Source organism: Pleurodeles waltl, chromosome 9 (genome assembly GCF_031143425.1).
Source record: "Pleurodeles waltl isolate 20211129_DDA chromosome 9, aPleWal1.hap1.20221129, whole genome shotgun sequence".
Lineage (NCBI taxonomy): Eukaryota > Metazoa > Chordata > Amphibia > Caudata > Salamandridae > Pleurodeles > Pleurodeles waltl.
Genome location: NC_090448.1, coordinates 505,006,125 through 505,027,106, shown reverse-complemented (window position 1 = coordinate 505,027,106; position 20,982 = coordinate 505,006,125). Strand labels below are relative to the sequence as shown.

Below are 20,982 nucleotides of genomic sequence, written 5' to 3'. Positions count from 1 at the left end.
GGAATAAGGCTATGTGTACAACATTTGCATGTAGACAGCTTAAAATGTATTCAAGTAATACAGACATCTAGTGAACTTAGAGGAAGGAATGCAAATAATTTGATGTCAACAACTCACTCACATATCACAAACAGCGTTTCTTCCTGACATGTCTAGCCCTGAAGTCTGATCACCCAAATCAACAAAAAAAAAACTAACATTAGGTAGAATTTGGCAACTGAAATATAATTATCCCTCTGTTGCAGAAATATATTATTTTAATTGTATAATAATTACAACTCTGAATACAAACAGTATTACTTGCTAAAATGTTTAACACAACGACTCCACGGAATAAAGCTGTACGAAATTGTTATCGTACAGGGCACCATAGTACAGCTAAAAAGCCAGAAATAGAACAGTTTGCTTAAGAGTAGTCTTAAATTAGTCACTATGGGCCAGATGTATCATCACGGCCCTTTGCGATTCGGAAATAGCGATTTTTAAGAAATCGCTATTTCCGACTCGCAAAGTGCCATGTATCACATTTGCAAATCAGTAATAGCGATTTCTTAAAAATCGCAAGTGCTATTACCGAATCGCAAATTGCGATACCGTCCCCATTCGCAGCTACGGGCCTGTTGGGCCATACCTGTGAATTTTTTGCATTTCAAAATTCAGATTTCTGAACCAGAAATTGCAATTTTGGAAATGCAAAACCCCAGGGTGCTGGGGGGCTAAGGCCCCCTTTGCTGCACCCCAAAATATTTTGGGGGGACATGTAAGGTGCACACATGCCAAAAGGGCATGTGTGCTTTACATGTACAATTAAAAAAAGCATTTTTAAATTTTGCACATGGTTACCACCAAGTTCAACTTGGTGGTAATTAGCGATTACTAAATGCCAAAACCGCATTTAGGAATGGCTTCATACATGTGTTAAGAAATCGCAAATAAGGAATCCTTATTTGTGATTTATAATTTAGAGAGTCGCAATTTGCGACTCTAAACAGGGTCGCAATTTTAAGGAATCGCTATTTTAGCGATTCCTTAAAATTGCGTTCAGAATGTATTTCATACATTCTGAAATGGCACTTTGCATTCGCAAATGGGCATTCGCACAGTTTGCGAATTCAAAATGCTTTCATACATCTGGCCCTATAAGTATGTTTTGTATTCCACACAGTTTAAAATCGTTTTATGGAGCAGTTTGACAAACATGCTGTCATCTCGGATTACACATTTACCGTTCAAATTATATTTTTCAACAGACTGGAAGAGACAGGACTGCAAAAATCAGCAGCAGATACGCAATTTTCCCTCGTGTAACACATAAAGCTTATACTGCAAAGATGTAAGTTAAAACTGTTAACAGCAGACATCAATGAAGGCCGTTATAGGAGTGCTGCCCAGAGTAAATTAACGTGGGCCGCAGTATTATATTTTGTATTTAGTACTTTGCATAAAGAAGGCCCTGCATAACAACCCTGTCACAGAGACCTTTCATATCAAGCCCACAGATGAAAGAACCCAGGGTTTAATACACAGTAGTAGAGCTTGAGTAAGAGACATAACAGTTAAAGATAAGATCAAGTTTGTCTAGACTGGCCTTAAGATAGAACTTCATTATTCATTTTTCGCTCTCCTTTTACTGTTGTAAAACATGTCATTATATAGTGTGAGGTCACAATAGCAGTGATGTACTGAGAACATGGTTGCATGCTATCTTTAGGCAAACGGCAGAAATCGATAAGCCGTTTAAGCACAGATAAGTGATTGAGTCTCAGTATTCAATGGAGCAGGACACAACTAGAGAGAAAATGGTGGATGGCCAGATTAGTCTGGGGATGGGAAAAGGACGACCTAAGTGAAATGAGCCTACAAATGCAATTGAAACAATTATTGAAGCATCCAAAAGTTAGAAAAGATTTAAGTGGGGGACCATGCCCACCTCAGCATGTGTGAAGACAGCTAGGTTGGTGGGCACCATCATAACTGGGAGCAGAAGCCAATGCTCCATTTTGAAAGCTTCGGCTTACATAAGTGACAATTGTTAATCTTTTGGCTGCTGATACACTGATCGTGGACTAGCATTATGCCAGTAACCTTTCTGAGCTTAAAGGTGAGAAGCAGCGTCATGAGGAATAGGTTGGGGAATAAGTTTTACTTTTCTTCTGTATTACTAATACTTGTAGAGAATACATTTAGTTTTTTGTAGGCGTCTACTGTCGTTTGCGGAAACGATTCTTAAGTAGGAAACACCGATGCCAATACGAACGCAGGTCAATTTTGTATGATAGTTTGAGTTTTTAATTTAGGCCTGTATTTGATGTTTTAGTTTTCTGAGATTAGATAACACTTGCAATATTGAATTCATAATATGTAATCAACATGATTGGGAAAGTTGATTTTGGTGTTCAGTAATGTAACTCTGGTATGTGAACATGATTATAAATGGACTGCAAACCTTTAGATAGAATGAATGAGGTGTGTATTGATTTAATTTTGTTATTCCATTCTTGGGAGATACTTTATGACTGGACACATTGATGAATTGTTGTATGCTGAGGTGGGTGACTTTACAGAAGTCCTCATATATCTTGTGTGAGCATCTTTTCTTTGATGGTGGAATTTCCACTAACAGCAGATGAAGTGGGGATGGGTATGCTTGTTTGGTAATTATACTCTTCTGTTTTATGGTGACATATGACCTGATGAAGGATATTTATCGAGAAACGTGTAGCCCGTTTGATAATTGTACAGTAAATCAGAAAAGAAAATTTTCTTGCCCCTTGAATATTTTTTTATGTGGAGTCTTTTATAACGTGCACTGGTGGTGGCAGACAGGTGTAGTCATAAGGCGCAGTAACGCCGGTTCATTGAGTGCATCTGTCGAAGTCCTGTAGTTATCAGTGTGCGGTAATAATTTGACTGTTCTAGTATTTCATAGTGGTACATGATATCCTTTCAACCAAAAACTGTTTTTCCTCATCTTAAAATCACCTGCTCGTTGATAAATTTTTAAGAGTTGACACTGTGGTTCTTGGATCATTCTTAAGGATGACAAATAAATAAGGGTAAAAATTTACAGAAAATAATATATGTAATGCAATTTAAAGTATTGGCTCAACAGACATGGCACTGAACTGGGATTCCTTTTAAGTAGATGTGCACTTGTCATGAGGCAAAATACTGTCACTCACAGTACAAGAGAACTAATGCTTGAAGCGTACTGAGCCATTACCACGTGCTAAATGCTGTGCTGGGCAGTGGTGTAACGAAAATTGAGATAGCCTCCCTGCAAAATACATGGAGGGGGTGCCCCTTTCAAACTCGCACAGGAGCCCTAAGGCCAGGGTACTGTGCTGAGGGGGCCCCCTGGAGCCCAGGGCATCCCAACCCCGCACCACTGAGGCTGCAGGGGCCTTTGTTTACTGTACTGGTGCTGATTGGAAGCGAGATGCCCACGGGGTCTGCGGGCCTTTGTTACTGCACTGGTGCTGGGTGGAAGCGAGATGCGAGTAACATCTAAAAAAAGAAAAATGAACGAAGAGGGGTTTCCAAAGCACATCCATGTATTGATGAACATATATTTTCATCAAAGTACGCTCACACCCATGAGCAAAACTATGTTTACCATTAGCAAATTGTTCTCTTGCTCATGGTTCCTTTCCTCAGGCCGCTACTTCCCTTCCTAAAGAGGCCCTCTCTGAATACAGTGGAATTGGCTAATTTTGAGCAAAATATGAAACTTCCTTTTTTGGTTTTGACGTTTGAGAAATGTGCTCATCTTCTATTACAAAGGCATACCTCACCTAATCACACAGCAAAAGCATTAAGGTGTAATTTACTAGCCAGAGTTAAGTCAATAACCGCCATTCCTAAAAGCTGCAAAATGAGCAAGCAGAACACCGTGGGGGAAATATTTCCAACATGCATTCTTACAACGCCTGGTTAATTAAAAATACATAAAATAAAAATAAAAAATCACTTAGACACACCTTCTCCATTTAGACGACTGAACAGAATTTCTGAAACAAACTGGAGTGAACACAATCCCTCTAAAGATGGATGCTTTTCACTTGCTGAATGGAGTGGGCGTCTGTAACCCCCATCCATGAGGCAATTGATAGAAATGGTGATAGAAGTATAATTTACTTTTAAATTCTTCCAAGGGCAATGGAGTGAATGGTTAACAGGTCTACATGAACCGGGGGTGTTTACAAAAGCATAAGACACTGCCATACGTGTGCAACATCGACCCTGTTTTCCAAGTTGCTTAATCACTACATGGAGCCATTATAAAATCCATGGAATGACTTGGATATCTCCATCCACTAATCTGCAAATGACAATCAACGCAGCTTTGTGTGGCAATAATCATCTGTAAAGATATGAATATTTGTTATTTTCTCAGTGTCTGTATAAATTACAAACGCTGTATGGATTCTTCGTTTTATTTTACAAATCAGATTTTTTTAAAAAGAAAGGAAAAAAACAGTAATCGTCTACAGATTTTTTTTTAAACCACCAATATAATCCAGGTCAGGCTTCTCCAACGAGTAGCTTGTGAGCTACTGGTATCTCTCAAAATACCTCTAAGTAGCTTTTCCAGGCTACCTTATTAGAACCTCTTGCCTGTTTTAATATAATTCTGCCACAATTGAGTATTCAAGACAAACATTAGTGAATTTTCTAACTCAAATTGACGGCTGGAGAAAAATGGATGAATTTCCAAAATACATTTCAAGCTGATTTTTAATTGATAAAATCAGGTTGGAGACTTATCACTAGTATTATTACTTGTTGCCAAGGTAGTTGCAGATGTGTCTCTTCTGTATTACCCATGCAAAGGCATTTCAAACTGGCAACGTTTTATTTATTTTTTACATTACTGCTGGAAACCGCATCTGATGCGCTGAGGTGAACACTGCTAGTAATCATGCATATAGTGGCCTCTAATGTAACCTTTTTCAATGTGGCGACGATTATACTAATAATAATATATAAACTTGCAATTACTTCTTTGAATATAAGTAGCTCCTACTACAAAATGTTGGGGACCCATGTGGATCTACGTCATCAAAATACTAATGTGATTATAATGTGTTGGCTGCAAACCAAGACCATGCATTACAGCAGATAGTGTCGCCATAAACTGAAAAAAAAACAATTTTACAATCAGTCTTAAGTGCTGTATATGGCAGAATCATCTTTAAAGTCTGTTACTTTAGCATTCAAGACATTGAAATTCAAACAGCACGTGCATTTACCTGGTAAATTCCTGTACATGTAAAATAGAAACCCACACTTAAAAACTGTAATGTACCTGACCCGGAAACGGGTCTCGAATTGGGTTGTACGATGGATGCACGCATGCCTTAAGAACGCGGTCATAACAACGTCTGTATCTCACTGTACACTATGCACCAGCCATAAGGGACAAGGCCCATCAATGGATTCACTCCTTCCTGACAGACAGAACACAGAAAGTCAAGCTCCCGCCTTACCGGTCAGAACCCACCGACATCAGCTGCGGAGTACCCCAAGGATCATCGCTGAGCCCCACTCTGTTCAACATCTGCATGAACGCACTCGCCCCAATCGTCAGGAACTACGGGATGAATATCTTCGCCTACGTTGATGACACCAAACTGATCCTCTCCCTGACCGAGAAGCCATCAACAGCCAGGAAGAATTTCAGAGTCTGAAAGAACACAGTAGCCACCCGGATGAGGGAAAGCTGTCTGAAGCTGAACTCAGACAAAACCAAGATCCTCGTCCTGGGGACCCTATCCGTCGGCCGGGACGACTCCTGGTAGCCCTCAACACTTGGCAAGCCCTGCACCTCTACAGACCACGCACGCAACCTCAGCGTCATCCTCGACTCAATCCTCACCATGACCAGGCAGGTCAACTCTGTTACCTCCACCTGCTTCCACACCCTCCAACTTCTATAAAAAAATTATCAGATGGATCCCAACCGACTGCCGGAAAACCGTGACACACACCCTTATCATAAGACTTGACTATGGCAACGCCCTCTATGCTGGGACCTCTAAGAAGAACCTGAACAAGCCTCAACAGATTCAGAACACTGCCACCAGACTCGTCCTAGACATCCCCCACCGAGAACACATCACAGAAAACACCTGAAGAAACCCCAATGGCTCCCCGTCATGAAGATCAACTTCAAACTCCTCATAGGACCCAACTACCTCAACAACCGCATCAACTGGTACTCCTCTCCCAAACCCTTCTGCTCGTCCCAACAGTCACTCGCAATGTGCCCCTAATAAAGAAGTCCTCGGCTGGAAGGAGATATTTTCATACCTGGCAGCAAAAGGATGGAACACCTTACCACTGCACCTCAGACAGTCGCCATCACTGCCTCAGTTCAGGAAGGACCTCAAGATATGGCTCTTCGACTGATCTCTGCATTCAGCCCTCAGCGCCTTGAGTAGGGGAGTAGTGCACTATACACGCTTGTGATTGACTGAACTGGATTCTAGAAGATTAAGATGCACTGCACACGGCCCTTCGGTCACACAGTGTCACTGTGCCCTATTCCATAACAATGGTGCACTCGAACCCCCTCAAGGGGAGAGTCGGGCCCTGTTGATTGGACGGGGAGCTCTCTGGCACAGTGAGACTGTGTGTTTCGATGTTCTCCCTATTACTTTATTTTTGTTTTTCTGTGTTTGGATTGAACACAGATATGGGAGGGACGGAAAGGACAAGGGGTCTAAACACCTCATGCAGGGACAGCTTCTGATGCCATAACAGACACTCTGAATTTAGCTATGCACATGCTCCACACAACACGGTAAGCTGTTACCCGATATTTCCATAAAAGCTAGGCAGGTTATCTTTTTGCGATTAGCTTTTTTTGTTTCCCCTATGCTTACGGTCCTCTTTACCAAGGATGAGGGGCTTACTGTCCCCAATAAACAAACGAAGATGCGGTGCTTCATGAAACAGGGAGGACACTATATCATTGTGTTACAGGAAATACATCTCAAATGGGTGGGAATGACACCAGGTTTAAACAAACTATATTCCCAGGCCTTTTACTCTTTGAGGCCCACAAAACACAATGGGATCGTCATTTTTATGTGCAAAGGATTCCCCCATGCCAAGCCCCAAATGTTAAAACGATAGAGAGGGTAGATACCTTTTCGGCAGTGACACTGAGGGTGGGGAGGAGACGCGCCCCCTCCCCCAAACTAGAAAGGATGACTTCAAATGCAAAAATATTGATTCACTGACAGAGTTCGCTGCAGGTGACGTTATACTTATGGGGGACTTTAATTCAGTCTGGGATCCTCAGGTGGATAGAGCAGGCTTGGTCACCCCTACAATCTGGGGGTTCTCCGTGAAATTGAGAGAAGTGGGACTCTATGATATATGGCATGAACCTCACCTCACAAATAGCGACAGGGCACATATATATATATATATATATACATATACCTTAGCTCCCTCAATAACTGCCTTAAGGATGGTCACAGAGAAAGGTACGATCTGTGATTCTGACCAGGAGCCCATAACTGTGACACATGGCCTGGGGAGGCCCCCCCCCTGCGAGACACCCGAGATGGATATTTAAAGCTGGCCTTGTAAGGGATCCAGCTCTTAAAACTGAATTGACTGAATCAATCAAGAAGTTTTTTCAACATAATGACACCTGAAAGAGTCTAGAGAGGCAGCTTTGGGATGCCTTCAAGGCAGTAATATGGGGAACCTGCATAAGTAAACTCTCCCATAGTAGGTGGCTCTGACGGCAACATGGGAACATCCCTGAGGAGAAGCTAAAATTCCTGGAAAATTACTACTAACTTGAACCTACATTCCAAAAACAGGAACATCTTATGTTGCTTCAGGGTTGGTAGCACACTGTGGACTCCCACAAAGCTTGGCTTACCCTCCACAAACATAAAAACACAATTACATAAACAGTAATAAAACAGGCTCACATTTGGCCCGCTTTCTCAGAATAAAGTGCAACTCCATTATGTGAAAGAAATAGTCCTAGAATCTCATGGGGACTCACAAATATTTTCCCAGGGGCCACACTGTTTGGTCTTTGATGTGACCGAGGGCCGCATTGCTGCCAGCATAGTGGCGGTGGGAGGGCTGGGGGTTGGGCGGGGAGGGGTAATGGTAAAGTGTGTGTAGGGGAAGTGAAGCATATACATCTATGGTCTGAATTGTCCAATGTGAAACCAGAAACTTGGGTATAAATTCCGGCTTCTCTATTTAACCATGTTGTGTGATCCTAGGCAAATGTTTTATTTCACTTTACCTCCTTTTTTCCTTATTCTTCATCATCACATATAAGAACCCTGAAATATGTCTTCAGGATGTATGCTGTATAAAACCTTCAGTGTCTGATTTAATAAACTATAATGTTGTTCATGTTTTATAGAAACCCAGCTCTCCCAAAGAGTTCACATAACAACTGGCTTGCCTTTTAGTTCACAGTTCACATTGTTGTCAGGGTGTGCAGGATGGAAGGGGATGAAAGTTTCTAAATTAATTTTTTTCAAACTATCACTTTAAAAAATACTTCTAATATAATGTTGCGTACGAAGGTGAAATGGTTCTGCAGGTTAATGAAATGCACTGTTTGAATTTCACACAGATCATACTTTTCGATTTTTGCTGCAAGATGTCTTTAATAATGAAGGTGTTTTAAAGTTAAGAGTTCCAGAACACCGTAGTTACTCCTTTTCTTTAACTTCAATTAGACTCCAAATAAATACTTGCCCGTTTATTTAACAATTTTTAGTGCCAGTGCTGAGTCGAATAAACAGCAGCACAGTGCTGCTGTTGACCTGGGGGCCGCATGTAAATGTCAGGAGGGCCGCACTTTGAGTATCACTGTCCTAGATGATGGAACCAGACTCACTAGGGAGGAGGATAAGCTACAGGCCTTTTGCTCTTACTACACATAGAAATGTCCCTAATTTCCTTGATTCACATGCCGCAGAAGGATCCGAAAGATGCACTTCCTATCAGCCCAAAGCCCCTTTAAACATGGATACCTGCGGTGTAGGTAATTTTGGATGCACAAAATATCCTGTGACTGGGTAGCCTGGCGCTTCCTCAACAGACTTCTGGAGAGCAAGGGATTTGTTCTACGCTTCCTGGCATTGGCTTTGGCAAGGGGACCAAAAGCCCTGTGCCAAATTAAAATACTTAATGGTAGCACTTTGCCTGTCCTCTGACTTAGAAGAGGCACCAGCCAGGGCTGCACCATCTACCATTGGCTCTTCCCTCTATGCATGAGGCCCCTTGAAGCGTGTCATAGAAAACGGTAGGGAAGTTACATGCCTTACATTTGGTAAAGAGGAAAAAAAAGCTATGATGTACACTGATTAACTTTTACTAGCCTTGAAGAACCCAAGCACAACACTCCCAAAGCTCCAACTGCATCTTGTTTAGTTACAATTAGCATCCGGGTTCAAAATTAACATGAACAAATCTGAAATATTGAAACTAAGTTTTCCTAGAGAGGAGGTTACTTGTCTAAAGGACCTCCTACCATTCAGATCAGAGACTTGCTGTATCACGTACCTCGGGGTACAAATATCACTGGCTTTATCCAACCTGTATAGGATAAATTATGTGAAACACACAAAAGGTGATGGGAGGCTGCTTGCAATAAGTTTAACCATTGGCAATAGCTCAGGAGTAGCACTCCAACTCATTGTTCTTTGCTCACCATGCCACCCCAGTTTGCTAGATGGCTAGCCCACTTTGCTGGATGGGGTGTGAGGAGCAGAGAGACTTATTGCACATCTGATGGACATGTTCTATAATACCAGGGTTTTGAAGGGATGCATTTACAGGTCTCCACAGGATGCTGGGCTGCCCCGTACCAGAAACGTTGTAATTTGTACTTCTAGGAACGTTGGCTCGAAGGCCTTCAATTTCAAACATGTCTGATAAATTTGTTACAAGGGCTTGTCTAGAGGTGGATAAAAGTTGTGATAGCAGTCACCTGAAAGAAGAAAGATGCCCCTGGTGTTACACGATTTTAGTGAATTTCCCAGCACTTTAATGAGACTTCAGGTTCACAATAGTTTTAACGATTTTGTCCAAAACGTCAAGTATTGTATGAAATTCATGGATTGTTCATAAACACATTGTTGCAGTGATCATGTACTCAGTTTGTCTTTGCTAAGATTTTAATTAATCATGCAAATAAAGAAAGATAATAGTGGTGTTACACAGTGGCACTTGCGTTTTTGGAATATAGTACAGGTTGAGAAATTAACAAACCCCACTACAGATCGGGTTGACGAATCTGCAACTTATTGGAACCCTCTGCTGCAGTATTTATTGAAGAGACAGCCGAGAAGAGTGCTTCCTTCCCGATTAAGAGTCCTGAGCCTCTTTTGAAACTTTTTTTACTGTAATACCAAAACCATGAGACTGTCCTTTGTTGACTCAATGTTGTAATATCCTTCCTTTTGGAGGTATTATAAATATGCCTACTGGAACACTGCCAATATGAATATTGTTGGTGCAAATAGTCTGCCCTTCGCTGGGAGGTTGGGAAGGAGAGACAGTGGATGCAGGGGTTTGGGAGGGGGAGGATATTGCTTTATTTAGGGATCTATATGCCTGCATAGACTAGACGTAACTGAATGCTTTATACAATGTTCAGTATGTCACTTTTGATGGAGATGGTTCCTATTGTATTTATATAGGAAAACTATACAAAATAGTTGGACACAAAAAAGTTGGGTTTTTAATGTATTTTAATACAGTTCTCTACATTAATTGATTGCTCGGATGCTGAGCTTTTTCAATAGTTTGCCCTTGATTTTTTGACTTTGAACATGTTTTCAATATCTACAGTAGAATAGATTCATAATTTTTCAATAAATAATTCCAAATGCCTTTGAATAGGTCAGGGGTCTTAAACAAGTTGCTGCAATCTTCAGCTAATCAAGAATAGACAAGGACTTGAGAAAAATAATCAGTACTGCTGAATCTCTATCACACATCAATTATTTTTATCATCAAAGATAATGCAAGATGTAGTCCAAACCAAAGAACTATGCAGCCATAAATAAATATGCATGCTGCGTTGTAAACCAACATTGGCTTTTCCAGACAACGGGTTAAATCCATGTTAGATTCTGAGTCTAAAGCTTGATGAAGTGTGAAAGGGGGAAATCTCCTATATGCTTTTAAACCATTCATTCCTGTCATTACATGCCGAACAGGAATAGAAGATGACCAAACAAATCTTTCATATCTCCGACCGTACATATTACCCATTTACTCTTCTGAATGCAAACAGGCAACATCTGAATTAGCCCCAAACAGTAAAATCAATTAACTCTCTAAAATAGTTTGTACTCCATTTCAGGACTTCAGAAATGTTTTACTGCAGTTAAGGAATGCACACAGATGGTGGTGGTAAGGGTCTTGTGTCAATTATGCCCGTGGGTAGGCGGCAAGGAAATCCACCATGCTAGTTGGGGGACAGAGATGGGACTTGCAAAAATGCTCATTTACATGGAGCCTGCATAAGCAGTGAATAATCAAACAAAATTTATGTTGCCTTATATTAGATTTCTTGTTCCTGTAACTGTTCTCAAGGTCTTGACATCTAGAACATTTTGTCCTAGGCGGCATACAACAAAAGACTGTAGCTCTTAGAACACTAGGAATTAAAATCTTGGGGGAAATGAAAATCACACATATAGAAATGGGATCCTCAAATGAGATACAAAAGATAAATTATAGATGTCACTTTGGTCTAAAACCTACTGACAACAGCATGCAACAGATAATCGTTCCAAGAGAAGAGAAATAAAGTGAATTCAGGGATGTGGAATTTGATAAAATATCTACCTGCCCATGGGACAGGTTGCTTCTTAAATCCACTTGTCCTGTAAAAAAAAGAAATCTACTTGTCCCTTTGGTGCAATGTTGTGCGGTGACAAATTATGGCAGCAATCTCATATGTAAGAGCTCTGATAATAGCCTCTCTGATTATACCAGGGCTACTACTATAGTAGGGTTTGAATACTTGTAATTTCAATCCCTACTATAGCAATTTACGTATTTTGCCATCTTTTCGCAGATCTACATACTGGGGCTGGAGGAAGCAGTGAGCAATAGTTCCAGGGCTGGAATGCCTTGGAGTCTGCAAACCTACTAACTTGCATGTTTTAAGGATTTTCACCAGCTCTTCTGTAATCTTTTCCCATAATGAGAAAGGTTGGAAATTTACTCCTGACAGTGGCAGCAGTAGAAGTTCTTCCAGGGTTAGGAAAAAAGCGGCTGGATGGAATGTGATTTTCACATGAGCAAATCTACATATGCATATTTGCTTGTGCTAAAATACAGTTCACAAATATTTTCTAGGAGTACGATTTCCTGGTCTACTTCTATAAGTTCTTGTGAATCCATGAAAGTTACTAATTCAAAGACATATACCAAGTGTGCACTTTTGTGTCTTTATTTAAGCATTTGATCCCTAATTAGGTTTGGCATTAACAAAGACATTTTGTTTTTATTAAACTTCTACTTCTCTCTCTATCTGCTGGCTTTACTGTGAGTGATCGCATTCTGCTCTTCCACAAGGAGCATACTGGCACACAAAGTAGTTTTGTTCAGTGCCAGGAACTACTGTGGCAATCAGTGGCGTAGGAAACTGGAGGGGGTCTCCCTCAAAAGAACATGAAGTCCCCCCCCAAGGCTCACTCAGGGCAGCTGCTGTGCTGAGGGCCCCTCCCTCCCACCCCCCTTTGTAGGGGGGCTGGGGGCCTTTGTTATGCCACTGGTGGCAATGTGTGCATTTTCTGACCAAAAACATGTTTTTCTTTTTGCCAGTGTTTGCTACAATGGTGAGGGACTGGCAGCTCCCACAACAAGAAAGTGTTACAAAAGCCATGTCAAAACAAGGCACGCATTGACGAAACCAAAAGACTCACAAAAAAAATGGTGGATGAGCAGGCTTTGACAGTGCTTGTTTATTTTCATGCTTCCCATAATCATGATGAAAATGGTTACACTGATTTTCCATTAGGAATATTTTTTTGAAATACCAGCATGAATCAACACATTTTCCTAAATGAAGCATCAAAGAAATGGCACCTAAAATTCCATCGTAGCTAAATATTTTTTTCGACTTGCATTTTTTCAGAACATTTTATTTTGAAGGCAAAGAGTCATCACTCTTGCTTACAAGCTTCTGCAAACATCTGCATCTGATCAGAGAGCATTCTGGAAGTGTAGGGGGTTGGGCCTACTTGTCCCAGGGAAAAAATAAACATGAAAACTTGTTGTCGTTGACCCCAAATATGTCCCCGGAAGTCGTATTTGTTACTAGCCTACTGAATTGGACTCAACAATGTAGGGTACAGACAGACACAATTATGAATAACCAAGAGACGTTACTTCACAGAGACAGCAACATCATTGAGGCATTCACAGAGTATTAGAAATCTTTATAAACAGTGAAATCCCTGGAACCCAGATGCCAACCTTGCTGGGTGAAGCTGTCATACAAGAATCAGACAAATATGGTTGAAGCCCTGATATTTGAAGAGTTTTAGAAATACCATCAATGGTATGGTGGTTTAAAACATGGAATATTTATGCAATGGAAAACTGTGGCCACAATCAAGGCTACATTGGGCAGTTTGGTAGAGTGTAACGACTGTTTTATATGTACACCGGTATAACCAATTGTAATCTCATAGTCCTCCCACTTCTCCAAAGCTAAAACAACTGAGAAATCTAGGGTGACACCTAGAAAAGCCACTCGGAAAACCACTCTGTATCCTTTTGTGCTGAAAAACAAGATTTGTAATTTTCTTCTATACAATGAAAAATTATAAAACAAAGTATTAGTCCCATCTCAAACCATTAAAAAGCATGTTTTACACGACGCAAGTACTCCACTGTACTATAGGTTAAAGAACTTATATAATATACCAGTTGAAATGGACCAAATTACTCTTAATGTAAAACACGAGTCCACTCTCTTATGCATTCATTCCCAATGGCCTTTCAGGAACTCTAACAACACTACGAAAGCGACTGGCACAGTTATTCTAGTCTGGATAGGCAGATTTGACTTTAATAGAAGATATACCTTCTCAATCACAATGTGTACCTTCAAAAAGTTTGTTACGTACATTAAAAATTAGACACTAGAGCACCAAGAACAAGATGTATGCAACTCATCCCCAAGATCGGGTCACCAGTAGTATACAAAACTACTTTGCAAGCATCAATGCTGAACCTTGCATATAGTCAGTACCAGATCAACGTACCTGAAGATGAAAGGCAGGACCAAATCAAGACAAATATAACAAGAAAATGCCTATTATAGCTGGAAAATGAACTTCCAAACAGAAAAACTAGAAGTGGCACCAACAATGAGAAGGGCTGTGCTACCAATTATTAGCATGTTCATAGATTCTTCAATACTTATGATCTGCACAAAACAATTGCATAACACGCTGCTCAAAATGTTTCAAACTTACCTTTAAGCAGAGGCAGCGGGGTTAACTCAATGGGCTTCCCCTGAGATCTAAATTGGGAAGAGCTTTGTGATCTCTTCTGTCTGGCTTTCCTGACGGACTTCCGAGAAAATCCGTCTACTTTATCCACTGATGGAGGAGTGGTTGCTGCTGAGGACATAGCCCTACTGGATGAAATGGGTGACAATTAAGACCATGTAAGAAATTGAATGAGATACAAGAAGTCAAACTATTCATTATTAGTAAGAGTGTGTGAACAATGAAAATTCAAGTAGATCAAGCTAACCAATGAATAAAAAAAGTTCTCTGTTCACATTTATAATATTTTAGACAACAGGGTATGAAAAGTATCACTGAAGGCAAAAACAGGCATCATATTCAAATATTCTAAGGCATGTTAAAGTACGAATTGCGGCACATTATGGCTGTTTTTTGCGCAATTTTGAACAGGAAACAGCCCATAGCAATAAACAACTGCCACATTTCTCTATGCAGAGGCACTTCACTGACTGGTCACCTGCCGGGAGGGCTTCAAAGAGTATGATACTTAAAGGAATAAGGTATAAAGAATAAAACTGACATAAACCTTGCAAAACCAAAAGTTTTGACTTCTGGTCCCAAAGGAGAGGGGCAAAGTTGGTTGCTGAGAAAAGCAAACAGCCAGTAGCTAGTCAACACAAGTATTTCTGAGTCTTAATAGAGAACTCTTTAATGGAAGCCCTTCACAAGTGCAGAGAGTCAAGGTGTACTGATCAGTATAAATGGGGAATAATGGTTTGATAAATTAAGAGGTGACGCATTCCTGTATCTAAAAAAAAATGACTTTTCAGCTTAAGTTATTTATGTTGCAATATAAGGCATGCCGGCGAGGTTTGTAAGAAGAAAACATTAAAACAGGAGACCTAGTTTGAGTCTAGGAAACTCCACCACAACGGAGGTTTTTCGATTAGAATTCTGCCTTGTTACATCATATCAGGAGATTTCAATGCTAAGTGGAATGCAGGTGGTGAAAGAAAGGAAACCTTGTGTTGTATTACAGGAAATCATAGGGATAATAAACAGTTAGGGGACTTGTGGGTTTTTCGGACAAGCATAATGTCAGACCCCTGAATGGGCAGAACCTAGGGAGGGGGTGGGGGAGGGAGGGGCGGGGGGGGCATGCTCTGAAGGACCTACTGCACAGCAAATTATTTACTTTCATTAATGGTGAAAAACGTAATGACTGCCTTGAATTTAGGATAATGCATAGGACAGAAAGATCTCCAGCCCTTTAATTACCTTAACTTGTGTCATCACTTATTGCTCTATTGTACCTATTAATGGATGAAGTGTCACAAAAGAGAAGGTCGCCAATGAAGAATGATTACATGGCCTAGTAAGAATATACACAGGTTACAAAAAGTTACTGAACTGACGAAGCCAACAGGCCTGACTTACTTATTATGACAAGCATGTGTTAAAAGCAATACGTTTTAAAGAGTGGATTGTTGCTAATTGTAATAAATCATGTAGGAAGGTATTCTGTTCCATGCAATCTCACATATTGAGCCCTTTGCTGCCAAACCTTTCCCCCCTCCTGTGCCGAGCCTTTTTTATGCTATTTGGGGTAGTTTGTGTGTAGGCCCCCATAACGTTTTGTCAACATAAGCTATCCATGCCGAATGTGTGTCCTTTATTTCCAACATCCTGGGGATTCTAAAGGTACCCAGGGTTTGTGAATTCCGCTGGTGGGGACTGAGAAATCAGCCAAAATACAGCTAAAATTTAGGTTTTTAGGGAACAAAGTGCTGCAGAAGAAAGCATCTTGTTTTTTCCCCTGTAAATGGCATCAACTAATGGTATGCAGTGCTAAAATCACCATCTTCCCAGCTTTCAGGAACAGGCAGACTAAACTCAGAAAAACACATTTTTCAACACAGTTTTGTATTTTACTGGGACATACCCCATTTTTCCTATTTTATGTGCTTTCAGCCTCCTGCCAGTTAGTGACAGAAATGATTGTGAAAACAATGGTGGATCCCGGAAAGCTATACATTTCGGAAAAGTCGCCAAAAATTATGAATACAACAAGGGGTCGTTTGTGTAGAGCCTTCAAGGTTTTCCTATACAACGTAATAGTTGAAATAAAAAAGTATTGAAATTTTGTTTGGAAAAAAAGAAACAGCCATTTCTGTCTACGTTTTCATCTGTAACTTTTCAGAAGCATTATACTCTTACATCCGCTGGACCCTTCTGGTTGCGGGGATATACAGGACTTGTAGGTTTACGAAGAACCCAAGATACCCAGAGCCAATAATTGAGCTTCACCTTGCAATGGATTTTCATTGTGTACCAGGTATGCAACAATTCATTTGGAAAAATATAAAGAGAGAAAAATTGGTATTATACCCATGTATATTTCCTAAATGGGCACAAGATATGGATTTTTGAAACAGTGGTTATTTGCACATCTCTGAATTTGGAGGGGCCCATACTAGCATGTGAATTACAGGGCATTTCTCAAAATGACTTCTTTCTTACACACTGTCTTACATTTGGAAGGTGCAAACGCAGAGAAAGACGACTGTTAATGACACTTGTTCTGCTATTCTATGTTCCCCCAGGTCTCCCGATAAAAATGGTACCTTACTTGTGTAGGTAGCCCTAGCGCCTGCGGCAGAAAACACCCTAAAAGGTGACGTGGACCCATCAAATTTTTCCACTGAAAAAGGAAATGTTTTTTGCTAAGTGCCTAGCTGTCGATTTTGGGCTTTAGCTCAGCCGGCACTTAGGAAACCTGGCAAACCTGTAGATTTTTTAAAGCGGGACACCTAGAGGAATCCAGGATGGGGTGACTTGTGGGGCTATCACCATGTTCTGTCACCCAGAATCCTTTGCAAAGCTCGAAATATGTCTAAAAAACTAACTTTCCTCACATTTCAGTGATGCAAAGTCCTGTAATCTGAGGGGAGCTACCAACTTCCTTCCACCTAGCATTCCCTCCAGTCTCCCGATAAAAATGGTATCTCACTTGTGTGGGTAGGCCTAGTGCCTGTGACAGGAAATTCTGCAAAATGCAACATGGACACATCACATTTTCTCATCCAAAATTGCCCCCTTTTTTTGCAATGTGCCTGGGCCCTAGCTCAGCCGGCACCTATGGAAACCTACCAAAACTGTACATTTTTGAAAACTAAACAAACGGGCGAATCCAGGATTTGGTGACTTGTCTGGCTCTCACAGAGTTCCACTACCCAGAACCCCTTGCAAACCTCAAAATTTGTCTAAAAAATACATTTTCCTCACCTTTCTGTGATAGAAAGTTCTGAATTCTGAGGAGAGCCTCCTCCTCTTATAGCCCCATGTCATTTCTTTGTGTATCTTTTGAATTTTTCTTAAGAGGATACTGCAGCTCAATAGGCAGCGCCAATGGGCCACTTGCATGCTGCTTATTTCATTTGCTGATTCCAGGATGGCCAACACATTGGTTCTAAATGTGACAGCCAAGCTGGAACAGCACTGCAATCTGGAGGAAAGCTCTTTGGCAGTAACACCATGTCACGCCTGAAGAAAAATGATGCATTGTTTCTGCAGAGCGCATGGCAGATATGTTTAGTCCTTCTCAGGGGACAGTCATCTTGCTGGTCTAGGACAGTGTCCTGAGATGACAGGCACAATATTCATGTCTGGGAACTTTTGATTCTATGTCACTGTGATATTTGATATATCTTGGGGACCAGAGAAAATACATATTGTGTATCCAGTTAAAATATACAAAAATTACTCGGAAGATAGTTGACAACTGGTCAAGAATGTCAATAATCCCTCAGACCTAAAGAAACCAATGCACCTACCCTCGTACTGACACACCAGGAAATCGGGTCGTTTTCTTTAAGAAGAACGTGATAATAAATGTGTATATTGTATCTTTGCTAATAAATGTTCCTTTTCTTTCCACAAACACATGCAGCAATAGATCTAGACAATAAAATTAATACAAGGGGTGTAAAAGAGGAGCTGCCCCGGCTGTGGTATGTATGTGTGTATAAATATTTATATATTATTATACAGAGATATTTTTTATTATTTTTACTGAAAAAAAACGTTACATTGACGTTATAGTTAGGTTCTGATATTAATTGTACAAAAGCACAGAAATCTAGCAGTTATAGTTTATATTTACAGTTCTTTCAAATAACTATAAATAGCACCCTAAAGTAAATATAATTCGCGCCCCTGCCATGCACAGTTTATCCTTCAATAATATGGAGTAATTAGCATTGCATGGGTGAAAGTTATAATTACCTTAGGGCACGAGTTATAATTACTTGAAATATCTCTAACTGCTGAATTTCTAGGCTTTTACATAAGTTAATTCAGAACCTAACTATAACGTCCCTGTAGCCTTTGGTTTTTTTTTCAGTGAATTTCTATGGTTACACAGATAGTTACAAGGTACACAGACTATGTGCAATAGGACTAGCAAGTATGTTTGGTCCATTGCACTGTATCTTCTTAGGGTAACTAGAGTGTGCCCCGTCTGACATTTGTGATGAAAGTATATGAGTCTGTGGTGCACGCATCATTACCACGTCTTTACAGTTACACTGTTCTAGAAACCGCATGTTACTATTACTGAAACTAAAGCAGTCTTTTTGTCGACTTAAAAGGATGAAAAACCGAGTCAACCCGTGGGGACTGAAAAGGTGGGTTGCTTATTTATTAACTCAGCAGGTGTATTAACCAAACAAATCGCAAAGATTGCACAGCTTAAATTTATGTCCTTAAAAAACAGTGAAATACGTTTTGTTTTAAATCCCACTGCAAATGCGGAGTCATGGATATGAAGCATAGGTCAGTCTACTTTTATAAACATGCAGATCACTTTTTTCCGGTCTAGTTGCGTGAATGGAACGGAGAGTGAACAATAGCGACCAAAAGACTGCTTTTCATGCAGATGCAAACTTTAAATGAAGGTGATCTGTCGTACTACAGCCTCCTCACAATACTGTCAGATATTTAGTGCACTGGAGTCTAGTAAAACAACCTATATCCTAATATTCAAAGAAGTGGGTTCTCTCTAAAACGCACTTCTGTAAATACCCGTGCTCAATGACAGAGCAGAAGTATTTTCCTGTACTGTATAAAATCTGAGATCGTACATTCAGAGGCACGATAGTGCACATTGTACCATGTAGCACTCCTGCACCACACCAAAGTTCCCTCTGACGTTCAAAGGTACACCTGTGCACTGCGCATCCTGCAGAACTCCAGCATTGGGCCAAACAAAGTGGAGGGATGATAGGATATAATCAAGCCGTGCCCCCTGCAGAGTTTCTACGCTAGGCCGCAGGGGGCGGGGAGATGCACAATCATGCACAGTGCACACATGAGCAAATGCACTAGGCCTTGATGTGCGATCTCCATAGTAAAGTCTGGTGCCGATTGCCCTGCTGCCTAGGAAACCGGGGTTACCTTGAAGCTGCTGATCCAGGCTCAGAGGTGCTGCTGAGGGAAGGAAGGTGCGGACAGTCAGCGGGGGGCTTGCGGGTCAGGGCACCTCCGGGAAGGGCTACGACTCCCGGCGCGGGTCCCCTCGGGCTGCAGCAGCACAGTGTAGGCCTCTTTCCAGCCCCGACTCCTTCCTGTTACTCCAAAGATCCTGCGGGTCCCATCAGAGGCAGCGACTAGTTCCCATCACAGGAAACGACCTAGCGACGACGCTGACGTCACGTGACATGCACGTCACTTCAGGCTCCCGAGCATGCGTAGTAGAGGACATCAAACCCCGCCCTTTCCTGCATTGGGCTGTCTGTGCGCCTCCGGCGACTATTGGGTGAGAAGGTCACAAGAGGCGGAGTAAATGGCTTGGAGACGAGCCAGAAACAGAGGGCAGACGGCTTCCTGTAGTGGGGATTCCAGTTTAGAAACGAGAAGTAGGGCTTGGTTGCTATGTTTGGATTGAGATGTATGCATCATGCAGATGGACCACGGATACCACTGGAGACGGAGGGCGTGTAGTAGATGTTTCTCAAAAGGAACGGCGTTAAAGGGACTAAAAGACAAGTGAGGAAAAATATAGAAAAGACGCCCGAGAGGAAGGGTCGGTGTAACTTTATTGAGGTGGCAGGATTGCCACTTATTTTTTCGTGGCACGGCTGATTTTTCATCATGAGACTTTAACCCAGTGCAATAGAGAGAAGGGGGAGAATGTAAGACAGAAAAAAAGAGCGCAAGGAGTATTAAGAAAGCACGGATAAAAAGTCCATGCAAGAGGGCAGTGCTGAAGATGGAAAACCATTACTGCGTGAACGATAAATTGGGCGTGAAGGTGTAGCATCGGAAATGGGGTGGAGCCACCAGGGACCGAGTCTTGAAAAGAAGAGTCCGTCAATTTCTACATTTGTGTTTTTGTTTTATACACGGCACCAAAGAAATTGGCAAGGACAAGAGTGACAGCGAACCTGTTCTGGCATACTAAATAGGTCACGAAGAGGCAGCTTTTTGA

At 41.2% G+C, this 20,982-nt stretch overlaps 1 protein-coding gene across 6 annotated transcripts in view; it reads right to left on the bottom strand.

The window, feature by feature from the left end:
• The window catches only part of PPP2R5E (protein phosphatase 2 regulatory subunit B'epsilon), a 350,454-nt gene extending 330,228 nt beyond the window's left edge, over nucleotides 1-20,226 (bottom strand). For 3 of the 6 annotated variants that reach the window (XM_069207365.1, XM_069207368.1, XM_069207370.1), the window contains exons 1-2: nucleotides 19,950-20,216; nucleotides 14,499-14,662 (exon numbers count right to left, since the gene is read on the bottom strand). In XM_069207365.1, coding sequence (XP_069063466.1) covers nucleotides 14,499-14,655 — 157 coding nt within the window. In that variant the 5' untranslated portion in view covers nucleotides 14,656-14,662; nucleotides 19,950-20,216. Of the gene's footprint in view, nucleotides 1-14,498; nucleotides 14,663-19,949 lie in introns of all 6 variants that reach the window. The other 3 variants (XM_069207367.1, XM_069207369.1, XM_069207366.1) reach the window with 3 other exon arrangements.
• Between the last annotated feature and the right edge of the window lie 756 nt (nucleotides 20,227-20,982).